The sequence below is a fragment of the Engystomops pustulosus genome, chromosome 7 (assembly GCF_040894005.1).
Source record: "Engystomops pustulosus chromosome 7, aEngPut4.maternal, whole genome shotgun sequence".
NCBI lineage: Eukaryota > Metazoa > Chordata > Amphibia > Anura > Leptodactylidae > Engystomops > Engystomops pustulosus.
This window is the reverse complement of record NC_092417.1, coordinates 168,378,558-168,396,713: the sequence shown is the minus strand read 5'-3', so window position 1 is coordinate 168,396,713 and position 18,156 is coordinate 168,378,558. Positions and strand designations below refer to the sequence as shown.

At 39.3% G+C, this 18,156-nt stretch overlaps 1 protein-coding gene across 14 annotated transcripts in view; it reads right to left on the bottom strand.

The window, feature by feature from the left end:
- Positions 1–18,156, bottom strand: part of MICAL2 (microtubule associated monooxygenase, calponin and LIM domain containing 2) — a 238,432-nt gene that overhangs the window by 107,799 nt on the left and 112,477 nt on the right. For 6 of the 14 annotated variants that reach the window (XM_072118862.1, XM_072118866.1, XM_072118861.1 and 3 more), the window contains exons 15-18: positions 14,699–14,767; positions 4,467–4,616; positions 2,589–2,714; positions 868–1,440 (exon numbers count right to left, since the gene is read on the bottom strand). In XM_072118862.1, the coding sequence (XP_071974963.1) occupies positions 868–1,440; positions 2,589–2,714; positions 4,467–4,616; positions 14,699–14,767 (918 nt within the window). Of the gene's footprint in view, positions 1–867; positions 1,451–2,588; positions 2,715–4,466; positions 4,617–14,698; positions 14,768–18,156 lie in introns of those variants that run through there. The other 8 variants (XM_072118868.1, XM_072118870.1, XM_072118867.1 and 5 more) reach the window with 5 other exon arrangements.

Below are 18,156 nucleotides of genomic sequence, written 5' to 3'. Positions count from 1 at the left end.
ACTAAAAACCCAGCAACCAATCATCTGTTCAATAACAGTCAGTGATTGGTTGCTGCTTTTGTGTTCTTATTTGCATATTTGTGCAGGAGCAAAGACACACCCCCGAGGTGCTGCATGCAGAGAATATCTACCTTAATATTCATTCAATTTGATAACTGGTGCAACCTGATCTGAGGACTTGTATCATATTCTGAGTCTCATCTGCCAGTCTGGAGGTTATGAATACTTAAGTATTTTCAAAGGAGTTGTCCCTAGCAATCTCAAGGCAGAGAGGTTACCTCTGAACTGAACACAGAGACGGGGCCGGAGTTTTGGTTAGATATAACCGGTCGCTTATGCAACAAAGTTGTTACCGTGTTGTAAACTGAATTCTGCACCTCCATGCAACTTTGACGATAGAGGAGCTTTCCTTTTATAATGTGATATGAGTGATTTCTTGTCACAGTGACATGCTGCAAACGGTCAGATTCATTTGATTACCTTAAGTTTCTATTTTTTGGTGATTTTGTTAGAGGTTAAAAATGATGGAGGAGGAGCAAAGGCGTACATAGAGAAGAGGGGACCCCAGATCAAGGTTCATTATACCACTATCACTCAAAGGGTAAAGGGAACCTTATTCTTATCCAAATATCCTTCCCACTCCCTGCTGGACCCTCCTTGTGCTGATGTTATGGTGCGTGTACCCCACCCATGAGTAACAGAGGAGCTATGTTACCTCCCCCTGGGGCTCTCTCTATCTATGTATGCTCTTGGGGGTGCAGTTGGTGACATATAATTATATAGAAGGGGCATGGCAGATGATACATGAAATGATTGCATGCTATAAGAAAACCCATGCTCATTTATAGTTGTATGCTGCTGCGTCACCTGCTGAGCCTTCTCTTCAATGTGCTGCAGACGCTCTAAGATTCCAGACAAAGCAAGGACAGCAGGACAGGTAGAAGCGAGAGAGTCTTCTCTTTCCGTAGGGCTGTCTATCTCTTCTATGGAGTCTGTTTCACTGGTGACAACAGGTGCAAAAGACCTGGATGTCTCCCTGGTTGCAGCAGCTGGAGAAGACGTGGATGTCTCTCTGGTTGCAGCAGCTGGAGAAGACGTGGATGTCTCTCTGGTTGCAGCAGCTGGAGAAGACGTGGATGTCTCTCTAGTTATAGTAGCTGTGGAAGACCAGGCAGTCTCTCTGGTTGCAAAAGCTGTGGAAGACCAGGTAGTCTCTCTGGTTGCAAAAGCTGTGGAAGACCAGGTAGTCTCTCTGGTTGCAGCAGCAGGAGAAGACGTGGAGGTCTCTTTGGTTGCAGCAGCAGGAGAAGACGTGGATGTCCCTCTGGTTGTGTCAGCAAATTTAGACCAGGCGGTCTCTCTGGTTACAGTAGCTGTGGCAGGCAAGGTTGGCAGAGTCAGGGGTCTGACCAGTTGCTGGGATCTAGCTACTGCCTGAAACTAGGAAAGACTGCAAATGAAAAGAAGGGTTCCTCGGTCTACACCGGATCTCATGCATCACAAGCAGACACTGGCTTCAAGTAAGGGTTTTACTGTCATAGTGATCTACTGCAGAGCCTTAGCACTGGTCAATGACTGTGTCATAAAGCCAAGACTTAAAGGGGTATTCTCGTCTGGGCATTCACATTCAGTTTGATAAATCTGCCATATATAAACATTTCTTCAATTAGATGTTATTAAAAAAAATGTTCCTGTGTGAAGATTATTTCTCATAAATGTAGTCATTTTGTCCCTTAGAAACGAGATAGCTTCCACGGATACGGCCACCTCTGCCTGAGAGATTGCACAAATATACAAAAAGTTTTTGTATATGAAATGTCCGGGAGTTACTGCAGGTCATACAGCCGTCCTGTGGTAATGATCGCTGAATCCAGATGGTCAGGCAGGACTCAATAGCGCATGTCTGGCCACCACTGCCAGATTGTGACGTGGTCGTATCCGAGGAAGCTATCTGGTTTCTAAGGGACAACATGGCAACATTTATGAGAAATTATCTTCACACAGGAACATTTTTTTTAATAACATCCAATTGAAGAAATGTTTATATATGGAAGATTAGTGAAACTGAATGTGAATGCCCAGACGAGAAGACCCCTTTAAGACTTAATTAGTTTTCTTTATGAAGATATCTCTATGCAAATATATGTTAAAGTTGTCAGAGGGTGCCTGTTTGTGATTATGATGCCAAGGAGCTAAACCAGAGTAATACAGTTTTGGAGCAACCTAAGCTTGGAAAAACAAAAGGAACTGTCAAAAACAAAGTAACTGATGTTTCCTGCATAATTAGCTGATCAAGGTTGCCTGATGGTGGCCTGATGGCTAAATACAGAAAGACAATAAGGTCTTTACTGCTATGGTAATGAGCAGCAGAGCACTAGCACTGGTCAATGGCTTAGTCGTTAAGCTAAATTTTTGAACAAAAAAATCTTTTTGCAGATATCGCTATAAAAATAAATGTTGAAGTTGTCTGAGGGTGTATATTCATAAAGTCAAAGGGGCATATAAAAAGTTGTAGTTTGAAAGCTGTTGCTTGAGCTTGGTCTTTAAGTCATATACTCACGCCACAGAGAACACAGACGGCGCCATACCTGCTTTTTGGGTTCAGTCTGAGTAACGCAAGGGGTTGGGTCCGGAGGTTTAGCAAAGCGAGGGTTAACAGGAGGCGGGTCGCAGGATGGAAGCTCTGGAGCAGAGGTATCAGGAGGGGGTAAAGCCTTTGTGGGTTTTGGTTCCCCAGAAATGGATCAATGATGAAGAAATGACAGCAGAGAAGAGATGCAGAGATTAGCGGAGAGGTCAGAAGGAGCGGAGGAGGGAGGAAATGAGGGGTCAAATTATACATGGAGATTAGATGAATCAAATATGGATGAAACCCCTATTCACACTATCAATAGGATGTGACCATAAATTTGGACCACAACCTATATAACAGTACAACCTTAGTCCCAGTTCTGTTGTCACTCAATACATACCTATGTTACATACAGTATATATGGGACCATATCTCAGCAACCGTGGGGGCTAGAAATAGATCATATATTTCATAGGGCCTTTCACCCCCTCACACATGTGGATATGATGTAGAGGTTGTTTCACAGATTCAGGGGGACTTTGAATTTTCTTTCTAGCCCCCATGGATGCTGAGATATCAGTCCCAGTATCGGACCATTATAATCCTCTCCACTGTCAGAGAGGCAGAGCTAGCACAGAGGGTGTGTAATATAACAAAACATTGAGACTATTATAGAACCCACCCCCTCCTCTGATCCAGCACCTTCTCTCTGACAGTGTAGAGGATTATAATGGTCAGATACTGGGACTGATATCTCTGCAACCGTGGGGACTAGAAAGAAAATTCAAAGTACCCCTGAATCTATGAAGTAGCCTCTACAATATTATGTTACTCACCACACATGTGAGCTGCTGAAAGCTCCTCCTTAAATAATATTTACTTCCTTAAACTCACATTGCAGGTATTGGGTTTCAATTACATGCCAACGACAGGAGGTGGCGCCACCCTGAGATATGTCACAGTGGAGGCTGGAAACATGACAAAACATGACATAATATGTGCTACATCTCTGCTTGCTGTAAGTAAATGGGAAAATTGAACACATGTACACTCATAGAGGTTCACAAGTGGTGATCTAGTCTCAAGAAACCTCATTACAGGTGTTGTCCCGAATTTCAATGTTACCCCCAATCCACATGATCAGGATATAACATGATTAAGGGGGTCCATCATCAAAGTTCCTGATGGTTTGCTACAATGTATCACTGAACACTGGTCAGCAAACAGAAAAGTATACAGACCCAAGACAACTGTAACACATGAATATAAAGTCCTTCTGCCACTGTATACAATGTTTCCATTCACTGACAGCAAGCAGAGATATAAAGAAGAACTTTAGCATAAAGTTCATGAGTAAGGTATAAATAATATGTAGATGACACAATACGCTAATTTATATAAGAATGGGCGAAAATCATCAGAGCAAATATTTGGATATAGATTTTGATGTGAATTGTGCGACGGATCAATTGAAAGTAGTAAAAATCTAGGGGCCTAACTATAGGGGGCACCTGGGCCCAAGAGGTTTAGGGGGCCTTTATGGTGTCACTTTCCCATATGAGAAGACTATTACTATAAACCATACATTATAGTCGGGGGCCTAGCACAGACTTTGCACTGGGGCCCATCGGCTTCTAGTTACGCCATTGTAAAAATCTGTTACGGGAAATATTTGCGGCACTCGGATAACGTGTAAAATCTCATCCTCCTGCATTGTGCTCTAAGGCTGAGGATTTTACCAATGTGTGAATTCCCCCTTAAAGGTGAAGTCGGGGTCGTAATGTATTTAGAACTGCAAGGTGACAAACAGGTTTGGCAGGTGGTGAAGTCTGGAGTGCATCGGGCACCAGCAATCGCAGCACATTACAACGTTATTATACACGCGCCAATTTACCTGACGCTTTAATGATGAATTGGGTGCGTTCTCCTCAAACTTGGCCAGCAGCTGCGTCGCCATAGACTTCACCTTGTTCTGGTTGATCACCTCCTTGGTGTCGCTGCACTCGTGCCCTGAATTGATGCTTGCGCTTGACAAGTTCATTGGCTGCAAAACAAAAACGTGTGAAAAGCGACTCGTTGGCGTCGGCTCAACCTTTTACCTGCTCAGTCACCCCAGAAATGTAGCAAAGGAATGAGACGCCCCGACCCCTCACCAGACCCACTCCACATACCACAGATTCCTGCACCCAGCAGCTCCCAATAACCCCACAGCCTGAGAAGGTCACTGACGTCTCCACATATCTCAGAAGATTTACTTCAAGATAGTAGTTATATTCTTGTACATAGGGGGCAGTATTATAGTAGTTATATTCTTGTACATAGGGGGCAGTATTATAGTAATTATATTCTTGTACATAGGGGGCAGTATTATAGTAGTTATATTCTTGTACATAGGGGGCAGTATTATAGTAGTTATATTCTTGTACATAGGAGGCAGTATTATAGTAGTTATATTCTTGTACATAGGGGGCAGTATTATAGTAGTTATATTCTTGTACATAGGGGACAGTATTATAGTAGTTATATTCTTGTACATAGGGGGCAGTATTATAGTAGTTATATTCTTGTACATAGGGGGCAGTATTATAGTAGTTATATTCCTGTACATAGGGGGCAGTATTATAGTAGTTATATTCTTGTACATAGGGGGTAGTATTATAGTAGTTATATTCTTGTACATAGGCGGCAGTATTATAGTAGTTATATTCTTGTACATAGGCGGCAGTATTATAGTAGTTATATTCTTGTACATAGGGGGCAGTATTATAGTAGTTATATTCCTGTACATAGGGGGCAGTATTATAGTAGTTATATTCTTGTACATAGGGGGCAGTATTATAGTAGTTATATTCTTGTACATAGGGGGCAGTATTATAGTAGTTATATTCTTGTACATAGGGGGCAGTATTATAGTAGTTATATTCCTGTACATAGGGGGCAGTATTATAGTAGTTATATTCTTGTACATAGGGGGTAGTATTATAGTAGTTATATTCTTGTACATAGGCGGCAGTATTATAGTAGTTATATTCTTGTACATAGGCGGCAGTATTATAGTAGTTATATTCTTGTACATAGGGGGCAGTATTATAGTAGTTATATTCCTGTACATAGGGGGCAGTATTATAGTAGTTATATTCTTGTACATAGGGGGCAGTATTATAGTAGTTATATTCTTGTACATAGGGGGCAGTATTATAGTAGTTATATTCTTGTACATAGGGGGCAGTATTATAGTAGTTATATTCCTGTACATAGGGGCAGTATTATAGTAGTTATACTCTTGTACATAGGGGGCAGTATTATAGTAGTTATATTCCTGTACATAGGGGGCAGTATTATAGTAGTTATATTCTTGTACATAGGGGGCAGTATTATAGTAGTTATATTCTTGTACATAGGGGGCAGTATTATAGTAGTTATATTCTTGTACATAGGGGGCAGTATTATAGTAGTTATATTCTTGTACATAGGGGCAGTATTATAGTAGTTACATTCTTGTACATAGGGGGCAGTATTATAGTAGTTATATTCTTGTACATAGGGGCAGTATTATAGTAGTTACATTCTTGTACATAGGGGACAGTATTATAGTAGTTACATTCTTGTACATAGGGGGCAGTATTATAGTAGTTAGTCTTGTACATAGGGGGCAGTATTATAGTAGTTATATTCCTGTACATAGGGGGCAGTATTATAGCAGTTATATTCCTGTACATAGGGGGCAGTATTATAGCAGTTATATTCTTGTACATAGGGGGCAGTATTATAGTAGTTATATTCTTGTACATAGGGGGCAGTATTATAGCAGTTATATTCTTGTACATAGGGGGCAGTATTATAGTAGTTATATTCTTGTACATAGGGGGCAGTATTATAGTAGTTATATTCTTGTACATAGGGAGCAGTATTATAGTACTTATATTCTTGTACATAGGGGGCAGTATTATAGTAGTTATATTCCTGTACATAGGGACAGTATTATAGTAGTTATATTCCTGTACATAGGGGGCAGTATTATAGTAGTTAATATTCCTGTACATAGGGGGCAGTATTATAGTAGTTATATTCCTGTACATAGGGGGCAGTATTATAGTAGTTATATTCTTGTACATAGGGGGCAGTATTATAGTAGTTATATTCTTGTACATAGGGGGCAGTATTATAGTAGTTATATCCTTGTACACAGGGGGCAGTAATATAGTAGTTATATTCTTGTACATAGGGGCAGTATTATAGTAGTTATATTCTTGTACACAGGGGGCAGTATTATAGTAGTTATATTCTTGTACACAGGGGGCAGTATTATAGTAGTTATATTCTTGTACATAGGGGGCAGTATTATAGTAGTTATATTCTTGTACATAGGGGGCAGTATTATAGTAGTTATATTCTTGTACATAGGGGGCAGGATTATAGTAGTTATATTCTTGTACATAGGGGGCAGTATTATAGTAGTTATATTCTTGTACATAGGGGGCAGTATTATAGTAGGTATATAGGGGGCAGTATTATAGTAGTTATATTCTTGTACATAGGGGGCAGTATTATAGTAGTTATATTCTTGTACATAGGGGGCAGTATTATAGTAGTTATATTCTTGTACATAGGGGGCAGTATTATAGTAGTTATATTCTTGTACATAGGGGGCAGTATTATAGTAGTTATATTCTTGTACATAGGGGTTAGTATTATAGTAGTTATATTCTTGTACATAGGGGGCAGTATTATAGTAGTTATATTCTTGTACATAGGGGCAGTATTATAGTAGTTATATTCCTGTACATAGGGGGCAGTATTATAGTAGTTATATTCTTGTACATAGGGGGCAGTATTATAGTAGTTATATTCTTGTACATAGGGGGCAGTATTATAGTAGTTATATTCCTGTACATAGGGGGCAGTATTATAGTAGTTATATTCTTGTACATAGGGGGCAGTATTATAGTAGTTATATTCTTGTACATAGGGGGCAGTATTATAGTAGTTATATTCTTGTACATAGGGGCAGTATTATAGTAGTTATATTCCTGTACATAGGGGGCAGTATTATAGTAGTTATATTCTTGTACATAGGGGGTAGTATTATAGTAGTTATATTCTTGTACATAGGCGGCAGTATTATAGTAGTTATATTCTTGTACATAGGCGGCAGTATTATAGTAGTTATATTCTTGTACATAGGCGGCAGTATTATAGTAGTTATATTCTTGTACATAGGGGGCAGTATTATAGTAGTTATATTCCTGTACATAGGGGGCAGTATTATAGTAGTTATATTCTTGTACATAGGGGGCAGTATTATAGTAGTTATATTCTTGTACATAGGGGGCAGTATTATAGTAGTTATATTCTTGTACATAGGGGGCAGTATTATAGTAGTTATATTCCTGTACATAGGGGCAGTATTATAGTAGTTATACTCTTGTACATAGGGGGCAGTATTATAGTAGTTATATTCCTGTACATAGGGGGCAGTATTATAGTAGTTATATTCTTGTACATAGGGGGCAGTATTATAGTAGTTATATTCTTGTACATAGGGGGCAGTATTATAGTAGTTATATTCTTGTACATAGGGGGCAGTATTATAGTAGTTATATTCTTGTACATAGGGGCAGTATTATAGTAGTTACATTCTTGTACATAGGGGGCAGTATTATAGTAGTTATATTCTTGTACATAGGGGCAGTATTATAGTAGTTACATTCTTGTACATAGGGGACAGTATTATAGTAGTTACATTCTTGTACATAGGGGGCAGTATTATAGTAGTTAGTCTTGTACATAGGGGGCAGTATTATAGTAGTTATATTCCTGTACATAGGGGGCAGTATTATAGCAGTTATATTCTTGTACATAGGGGGCAGTATTATAGTAGTTATATTCTTGTACATAGGGGGCAGTATTATAGCAGTTATATTCTTGTACATAGGGGGCAGTATTATAGTAGTTATATTCTTGTACATAGGGGGCAGTATTATAGTAGTTATATTCTTGTACATAGGGAGCAGTATTATAGTACTTATATTCTTGTACATAGGGGGCAGTATTATAGTAGTTATATTCCTGTACATAGGGACAGTATTATAGTAGTTATATTCCTGTACATAGGGGGCAGTATTATAGTAGTTATATTCTTGTACATAGGGGGCAGTATTATAGTAGTTATATTCTTGTACATAGGGGGCAGTATTGTAGCAGTCATATTCTTGTACATAGGGGCAGTATTATAGCAGTTATATTCCTGTACATAGGGGGCAGTATTATAGTAGTTAATATTCCTGTACATAGGGGGCAGTATTATAGTAGTTATATTCTTGTACATAGGGGGCAGTATTATAGTAGTTATATTCTTGTACATAGGGGGCAGTATTATAGTAGTTATATCCTTGTACACAGGGGGCAGTAATATAGTAGTTATATTCTTGTACATAGGGGCAGTATTATAGTAGTTATATTCTTGTACACAGGGGGCAGTATTATAGTAGTTATATTCTTGTACACAGGGGGCAGTATTATAGTAGTTATATTCTTGTACATAGGGGGCAGTATTATAGTAGTTATATTCTTGTACATAGGGGGCAGTATTATAGTAGTTATATTCTTGTACATAGGGGGCAGTATTATAGTAGTTATATTCTTGTACATAGGGGGCAGTATTATAGTAGTTATATTCTTGTACATAGGGGGCAGTATTATAGTAGTTATATAGGGGGCAGTATTATAGTAGTTATATTCTTGTACATAGGGGGCAGTATTATAGTAGTTATATTCTTGTACATAGGGGGCAGTATTATAGTAGTTATATTCTTGTACATAGGGGGCAGTATTATAGTAGTTATATTCTTGTACATAGGGGGCAGTATTATAGTAGTTATATTCTTGTACATAGGGGGCAGTATTATAGTAGTTATATTCTTGTACATAGGGGGCAGTATTATAGTAGTTATATTCTTGTACATAGGGGCAGTATTATAGTAGTTATATTCTTGTACATAGGGGGCAGTATTATAGTAGTTATATTCTTGTACATAGGGGGCAGTATTATAGTAGTTATATTCTTGTACATAGGGGGCAGTATTATAGTAGTTATATTCTTGTACATAGGGGCAGTATTATAGTAGTTATATTCTTGTACATAGGGGCAGTATTATAGGAGTTGTATTCTTGTACATAGGGGGCAGTATTATAGTAGTTATATTCTTGTACACAGGGGGCAGTATTATAGTAGTTATATTCTTTTACATAGGGGGCAGTATTATAGTAGTTATAGTCTTGTACATAGGGGGCAGTATTATAGTAGTTATATTCTTCTACATAGGGGGCGGTATTATAGTAGTTATATTCCTGTACATAGGGGGCGGTATTATAGTAGTTATATTCTTGTACATAGGGGGCGGTATTATAGTAGTTATATTCCTGTACATAGGGGGCAGTATTATAGTAGTTATATTCTTGTACATAGGGGACAGTATTATAGTAGTTATATTCTTGTACATAGAGGGCAGTATTATAGTAGTCATATTCTTGTACATAAGGGCAGTATTATAGTAGTTAATATTCCTGTACATAGGGGGCAGTATTATAGTAGTTAATATTCCTGTACATAGGGGGCAGTATTATAGTAGTTATATTCCTGTACACAGGGGGCAGTATTATAGTAGTTATATTCTTTTACATAGGGGGCAGTATTATAGTAGTTATAGTCTTGTACATAGGGGGCAGTATTATAGTAGTTATATTCTTGTACATAGGGGGCGGTATTATAGTAGTTATATTCCTGTACATAGGGGGCGGTATTATAGTAGTTATATTCTTGTACATAGGGGGCGGTATTATAGTAGTTATATTCCTGTACATAGGGGGCAGTATTATAGTAGTTATATTCTTGTACATAGGGGACAGTATTATAGTAGTTATATTCTTGTACATAGAGGGCAGTATTATAGTAGTTATATTCTTGTACATAGAGGGCAGTATTATAGTAGTCATATTCTTGTACATAGGGGCAGTATTATAGTAGTTATATTCCTGTACATAGGGGGCAGTATTATAGTAGTTAATATTCCTGTACATAGGGGGCAGTATTATAGTAGTTATATTCCTGTACATAGGGGGCAGTATTATAGTAGTTATAGTCTTGTACATAGGGAGCAGTATTATAGTAGTTATATTCTTGTACATAGGGGGCAGTATTATAGTAGTCATATCCTTGTACATAGGGGGCAGTGATATAGTAGTTATATTCTTGTACACAGGGGGCAGTATTATAGTAGTTATATTCTTGTACACAGGGGGCAGTATTATAGTAGTTATATTCTTGCACACAGGGGGCAGTATTATAGTAGTTATATTCTTGTACATAGGGGGCAGTATTATAGTAGTTATATTCTTGTACATAGGGGCAGTATTATAGGAGTTATATTCTTGTACATAGGGGGCAGTATTATAGTAGTTATATTCTTGTACATAGGGGGCAGTATTATAGTAGTTATATTCTTGTACATAGGGGCAGTATTATAGGAGTTATATTCTTGTACATAGGGGGCAGTATTATAGTAGTTATATTCTTGTACATAGGGGGCAGTATTATAGTAGTTATATTCTTGTACACAGGGGGCAGTATTATAGTAGTTATATTCTTTTACATAGGGGGCAGTATTATAGTAGTTATATTCTTGTACATAGGGGGCAGTATTATAGTAGTTATATCCTTGTACATAGGGGGCAGTATTATAGTAGTTATATTCTTGTACATAGGGGGCAGTATTATATTAGTTATATTCTTGTACATAGGGGGCAGTAGTATAGTAGTTATATTCCTGTACATAGGGGGCAGTATTATAGTAGTTATATTCTTGTACATAGGGGGCAGTATTATAGTAGTTATATTCTTGTAAATAGGGGGCAGTATTATAGTAGTTATATTCTTGTACATAGGGGGCAGTATTATAGTAGTTATATCCTTGTACATAGGGGGCAGTAATATAGTAGTTATATTCTTGTACATAGGGGGCAGTATTATAGTAGTTATATTCTTGTACACAGGGGGCAGTATTATAGTAGTTATATTCTTGTACACAGGGGGCAGTATTATAGTAGTTATATTCTTGTACATAGGGGGCAGTATTATAGTAGTTATATCCTTGTACATAGGGGGCAGTATTATAGTAGTTATATTCTTGTACATAGGGGGCAGTATTATATTAGTTATATTCTTGTACATAGGGGGCAGTAGTATAGTAGTTATATTCCTGTACATAGGGGGCAGTATTATAGTAGTTATATTCTTGTACATAGGGGGCAGTATTATAGTAGTTATATTCTTGTAAATAGGGGCAGTATTATAGTAGTTATATTCTTGTACATAGGGGGCAGTATTATAGTAGTTATATCCTTGTACATAGGGGGCAGTAATATAGTAGTTATATTCTTGTACATAGGGGGCAGTATTATAGTAGTTATATTCTTGTACACAGGGGGCAGTATTATAGTAGTTATATTCTTGTACATAGGGGGCAGTATTATAGTATTTATATTCCTGTACATAGGGGGCAGTAGTATAGTAGTTATATTCTTGTACATAGGGGGCAGTATTATAGTAGTTATATTCTTGTACATAGGGGGCAGTATTATAGTAGTTATATACTTGTACATAGGGGGCAGTATTATAGTAGTTATATTCTTGTACATAGGGGGCAGTATTATAGTAGTTATATCCTTGTACATAGGGGGCAGTAATATAGTAGTTATATTCTTGTACATAGGGGGCAGTATTATAGTAGTTATATTCTTGTACACAGGGGGCAGTATTATAGTAGTTATATTCTTGTACATAGGGGGCAGTATTATAGTATTTATATTCCTGTACATAGGGGGCAGTAGTATAGTAGTTATATTCTTGTACATAGGGGGCAGTATTATAGTAGTTATATTCTTGTACATAGGGGGCAGTATTATAGTAGTTATATCCTTGTACATAGGGGGCAGTATTATAGTAGTTATATTCTTGTACATAGGGGGCAGTATTATAGTAGTTATATCCTTGTACATAGGGGGCAGTAATATAGTAGTTATATTCTTGTACATAGGGGGCAGTATTATAGTAGTTATATTCTTGTACATAGGGGGCAATATTATAGTAGTTATATTCTTGTAAATAGGGGGCAGTATTATAGTAGTTATATTCTTGTACATAGAAGGCTGTATTATAGTAGTTATATTCTTGTACATAGGGGGCAGTATTATAGTAGTTATATTCTTGTACATAGGGGGCAGTATTATAGTAGTTATATCCTTTTACATAGGGGGCAGTAATATAGTAGTTATATTCTTGTACATAGGGGGCAGTATTATAGTAGTTATATTCTTGTACACAGGGGGCAGTATTATAGTAGTTATATTCTTGTACATAGGGGGCAGTATTATAGTAGTTATATTCCTGTACATAGGGGGCAGTAGTATAGTAGTTATATTCTTGTACATAAGGGGCAGTATTATAGTAGTTATATTTTTGTACATAGGGGGCAGTAAAATAGTAGTTATATTCTTGTACAAAGGGGGCAGTATTATAGTAGTTATATCCTTGTACATAGGGGGCAGTATTATAGTAGTTATATTCTTGTACATAGGGGGCAGTATTATAGGAGTTATATTCTTGTACATAGGGGGCAGTATTATAGTAGTTATATTCTTGTACATAGGGGCAGTAATATAGTAGTTATATCATTGTACATAGGGGGCAGTAATATAGTAGTTATATTCCTGTACATAGGGGAAGTATTATAATAGTTATATCCTTGTACATAGGGGGCAGTAATATAGTAGTTATATTCTTGTACATAGGGGCAGTAATATAGTAGTTATATCATTGTACATAGGGGGCAGTAATATAGTAGTTATATTCCTGTACATAGGGGGCAGTATTATAGTAGTTATATTCTTGTACATAGGGGGCAGTATTATAGTAGTTATATTCTTGTACATAGGGGGCAGTATTATAGTAGTTATATTCCTGTACATAGGGGACAGTATTATAGTAGTTATATTCCTGTACATAAGGGGCAGTATTATAGTAGTTATATTCTTGTACATAGGGGGCAGTATTATAGTAGTTATATTCCTGTACATAGGGGCAGTATTATAGTAGTTATATTCTTGTACATAGGGGGCAGTATTATAGTAGTTATATTCTTGTACATAGGGGGCAGTATTATAGTAGTTATATTCCTGTACATAGGGGGCAGTATTATAGTAGTTATATGCTTGTACATAGGGGGCAGTATTATAGTAGTTATATTCTTGTACATAGGAGGCAGTATTATAGTAGTTATATTCCTGTACATAGTGAGCAGTATTATAGTAGTTATATTCTTGTACATAGGGGCAGTATTATAGTAGCTATATTTGTGTATCTTTCAGCCTTGTATGTAGTGTAATAGCCATCCTGTTCAGACTGATCCATCTGGTTATCTCCGGTCTGGTTTCCATGCTCTGTATCTGTAGCTGATAGCAGCAGACTTTGTTTTGCTATGTGTCATAAGTTTCTATTATGACGACGATTCTATAGGGGCCTGAAATTCCTCGCCTCATATTCATATTCTGAGTCCTGATTGTGTTCTGATAATCTTTCTGTTTGACAAGGAGGTGGCGGGGCATATACTGTACATACGTGATGTCAGGGGACGGGTCTACAGTCAGATATGAAAAAACTCCTCCACCAAAAGTCTCCTTATCTGATACATTGTATACATTCAGCTTTTAGATGTACTGTGTATCCATTCTATAGGAAAGCTGGGTGTTAGGCAGCGCACCTCCCACACAAGTGGTTATACAGATCTTACAGACTCCTAAATTGTAGCTCTACTCTTTTAGGCTTCTAAGATTAGGGGATTTATGATAATGAAGAGATTTATGATAAGGAAGAGATTTATGATAAGGAATGTCCTGTTATTAACACTATAAAGCCTGGATTATGGTGAAGGCTTCTCTCATAGGCCACAGCTGGCGGGAGTTCCCGGTAGGTCCCTATGTGGGATACAGCGGGCAGTGACCGTGAGGTATCCGAGCTCGGCTACAGCTCCTGCCCCAATCCTGAACCCATCTACAGTCACCGGCACTGACCTCATCAAAGAGCTGCACGGTCCTCCTCCTCCTCTTGTTCACGTCGTTCTCATCAGATTTATTTTGTTCCTGAATAAAGTACAAAAAGACAAAATATGACTCTTACAGTTACAAAAGTCAGACATGGGGCATCCAGGAGACAGCTCATATACAGAGTGTGTCTTATAATCTACGGATAACTATGTATAACAATATATTCTATTTTAACATTGTATTATGATCAGTATTCATTGTCCAGTCTTTGCTTTTAGCTAGAATACCCCTTAAAGGGAATCTCCCATCAAAGTCCCTCCTGATAAACCAGGAACAATACTCATAGGCACCATGACTGTGATATTCTTCTTATATTTGTTACCCATGGCCTCCTGCCTTCTAAAATCAACTTTTACAATTATGCTTATGGGCCATAGCAGAGGAAGTTTTATCACACACTGGGAGGGGGGGGGGGGGGGGAGTGCTCCTGCACAGTTTAAGGCCCCTTTCCACGTACATTCGGGGGACCGGTATCGGTTCCCATAGATGCTTAGGGCACCCAACCAGTATCTTTTCCCGTATGTACGCCTGGCACCACACATCCCTATGGAGAGGGGAGGGGTGAAAGGGGCCAAACAGCCTGTGCAGCTACAGCATAGAGAGGCTCTTGTAACAACCCCTAGGAAGCCCTTCAAGCTCATTAGCATAATTTTAATAGTTGATTAGAAGGAAGGAGGCCATGGATAACAAATTATTTACTAAGGGTCCCGCGGACCACACTTTAGTCAGATATTCCGACGGCTGTCGGATGATCTGACTCATTCGGACTGAGCGCAGGATTTAACTTTCAAATTGTGTCACAAGACATGCACTTACATGCACCAGGAAGAAGAAGGTGAACTCCGGGGGACCTGAGCGGGGAAGCGACACATGCAGGATATCGGGCGCACGATCTTAGTGAATCGCGGCACAGTGCATTATACACGGACAAGGATCCCCTCCGGACGGGTTAAGTAAATGTGCCCCACAGTTCTTCACTCATACACGCACATTTATACACCCGAACACAGAAAGAGCATGTGCACATCACATAAACACACGCATACAGTGCCATATACAGACTTAGGCTGCATTCACACACATGTATGGGGAACGTATATACGTCCCCCATACACTTCTATGGGCTCACGGCATGGTACGGGAGCGGTACGGTGCAGCACACATGCGGCACCGTACCGCTCCATAGCCCGGGAAAAGATAGGACATGTCCTATCTTTTCCCGTATTACGGCGCTGTGGCCCATGTGTTCCTATGGAGAGGGGCGGGGGTGAGCGGCGCTCACCACCTCCTCCTCCTCTCCCCGCGCGCTGCCGTGTGCCCGCCGTGCTACGGTGCGGCGGGCAACGGCAGTGTGCATGTAGCCACAGCATAGATACACACATACAGTGCCATATACAGACGTACAGCATATATACACACATACAGTATATACACACCATACACCATATACATCTTCTATGCCTGCTACCAATGTAGTTACGCCCCTGCCTGGATCTGAGTAGTGATGAGTAGTGGTTTATCACATCACAATGGATTTTGATGGAAGATTTCCTATAACAAATTTGGGGTAAACGGAAGCAAAACAGAGGGGTAACAATAGTCTTATGTATAATCAATGTTGTCTTCTGGGTGGAAGCACGTTATAAAGGGGATCTCAGCTCAATACAAGTTTTTCCTTATTTGCAGGATAGGGTATAACTGGTGGGGGTCCTAGTTTTGTGACCCCCATGGATCATAAAGATGGGGGGTCTGCTGTACCCTCAAATGAAAAGAGATGCTGGTTGTTCGTGTCGCTGCTGTGGAGATAGTGGGGCGAAGTATTGTGATGTATAGACAGTGAATAGAGTGGCTGTGCACATGGTCACCTACATGTGGAGTACAATGGACCCCACCCACCAACAACCTGTGACAAGTGACCAGACAACCCCTTTAAGGACCTGCTGTATGTGGCTTATCCACTCATCCAATGTTGCTCACGTGTTCCTCTATGTAGAATTAGAACCCGATTCCTGACAATACACTTAGTTTTGGGACAGATTTATGTCCTCCCCCCCCCCCCATGTTGCGACACATTATCACATACTGGGGATAAGCTGCTGGCTGACGAAGTGAAAAGACCCTAAAACTGGCAGTAACGGGGGCGCCACCTCTGCCTATAACACATATGGCCCACATTAACATATCATATGATCGCGTGTCTTGTACATGGTGAAGGGAAGGACTTGACCGTCGCGCGGAGTGCGGTTTATACATGAGATAAGTGTTTCGTGATTGATTTCCCCCTGTATAATCCCGGAGAGGACGGACAATAAATCAAGGATCTGGTTATTTTCTGGGATTGAAGTATGAAAAAAATATAAGGAGGCTTAAAGGCTCCGTCCAGAAAAATTAACTTCAGGAGGTAAAGTCCTATAGATTAGTCCGGATAATTAGATGACATCATCGGGTCTGGGATACAGTGTATCCTGTGTTTTGTTTCTATGGTGATTTGGGGTGACATCACAATTAGGGGGGCTCTGACTTATCTCCTTTAGTTACTGCAACATGTGAGATGAAAGAAGGATATGAGGCAACGCTCACCGCAACGTCTGATCCCCCCGACTCCTCCACAAGGGAGGACAAGTGAGGAGAAGTGGAGCGGACACTTGTTTAATGTGCGCATCAGCGAGAGATTTCCTCCAATCCCACAGTTTATTTATACAGGATTCCATTATATTCTCATAAATCACAATGTATCAGGCGATCCGGGGAGAATTCACAGCAGCTGCACCTTGTAAAGCATCAGAGGATGATAGAGGAGCAACATCTCTCCCATATCACTCTACAGGTCCAGGCTACCGGATAATCCCTACATGTCCCAGTAATTATTAACAAATGGTCCATGTTCTCCATTCATGGAGTAGAAGACCTGAATGTCTGACTGCAGCAGAGAAATTCATCAAACTCCTGTACTGATCATGAGCTACATCATATAATATACTGCAGAGCTGCACTCACTATTCTGCTGCTGGTGCAGTCACTGTGTACATACATGACATTACTTATCCTGTACTGATCCTGAGTTACATCCTGTATTATACTCCAGAGTTGCTCTCACTATTCTGCTGCTGGTGCAGTCACTGTGTACATACATGACATTACTTATCCTGTACTGATCCTGAGTTACATCCTGTATTATACCCCAGAGCTGCACTCACTATTCTGCTGCTGGTGCAGTCACTGTGTACATACATGACATTACTTATCCTGTACTGATCCTGAGTTACATCCTGTATTATACCCCAGAGCTGCACTCACTATTCTGCTGCTGGTGCAGTCACTGTGTACATACATGACATTACTTATCCTGTACTGATCCTGAGTTACATCCTGTATTATCCTCCGGAGCTGCACTCACTATTCTGCTGCTGGTACAGTCACTGTGT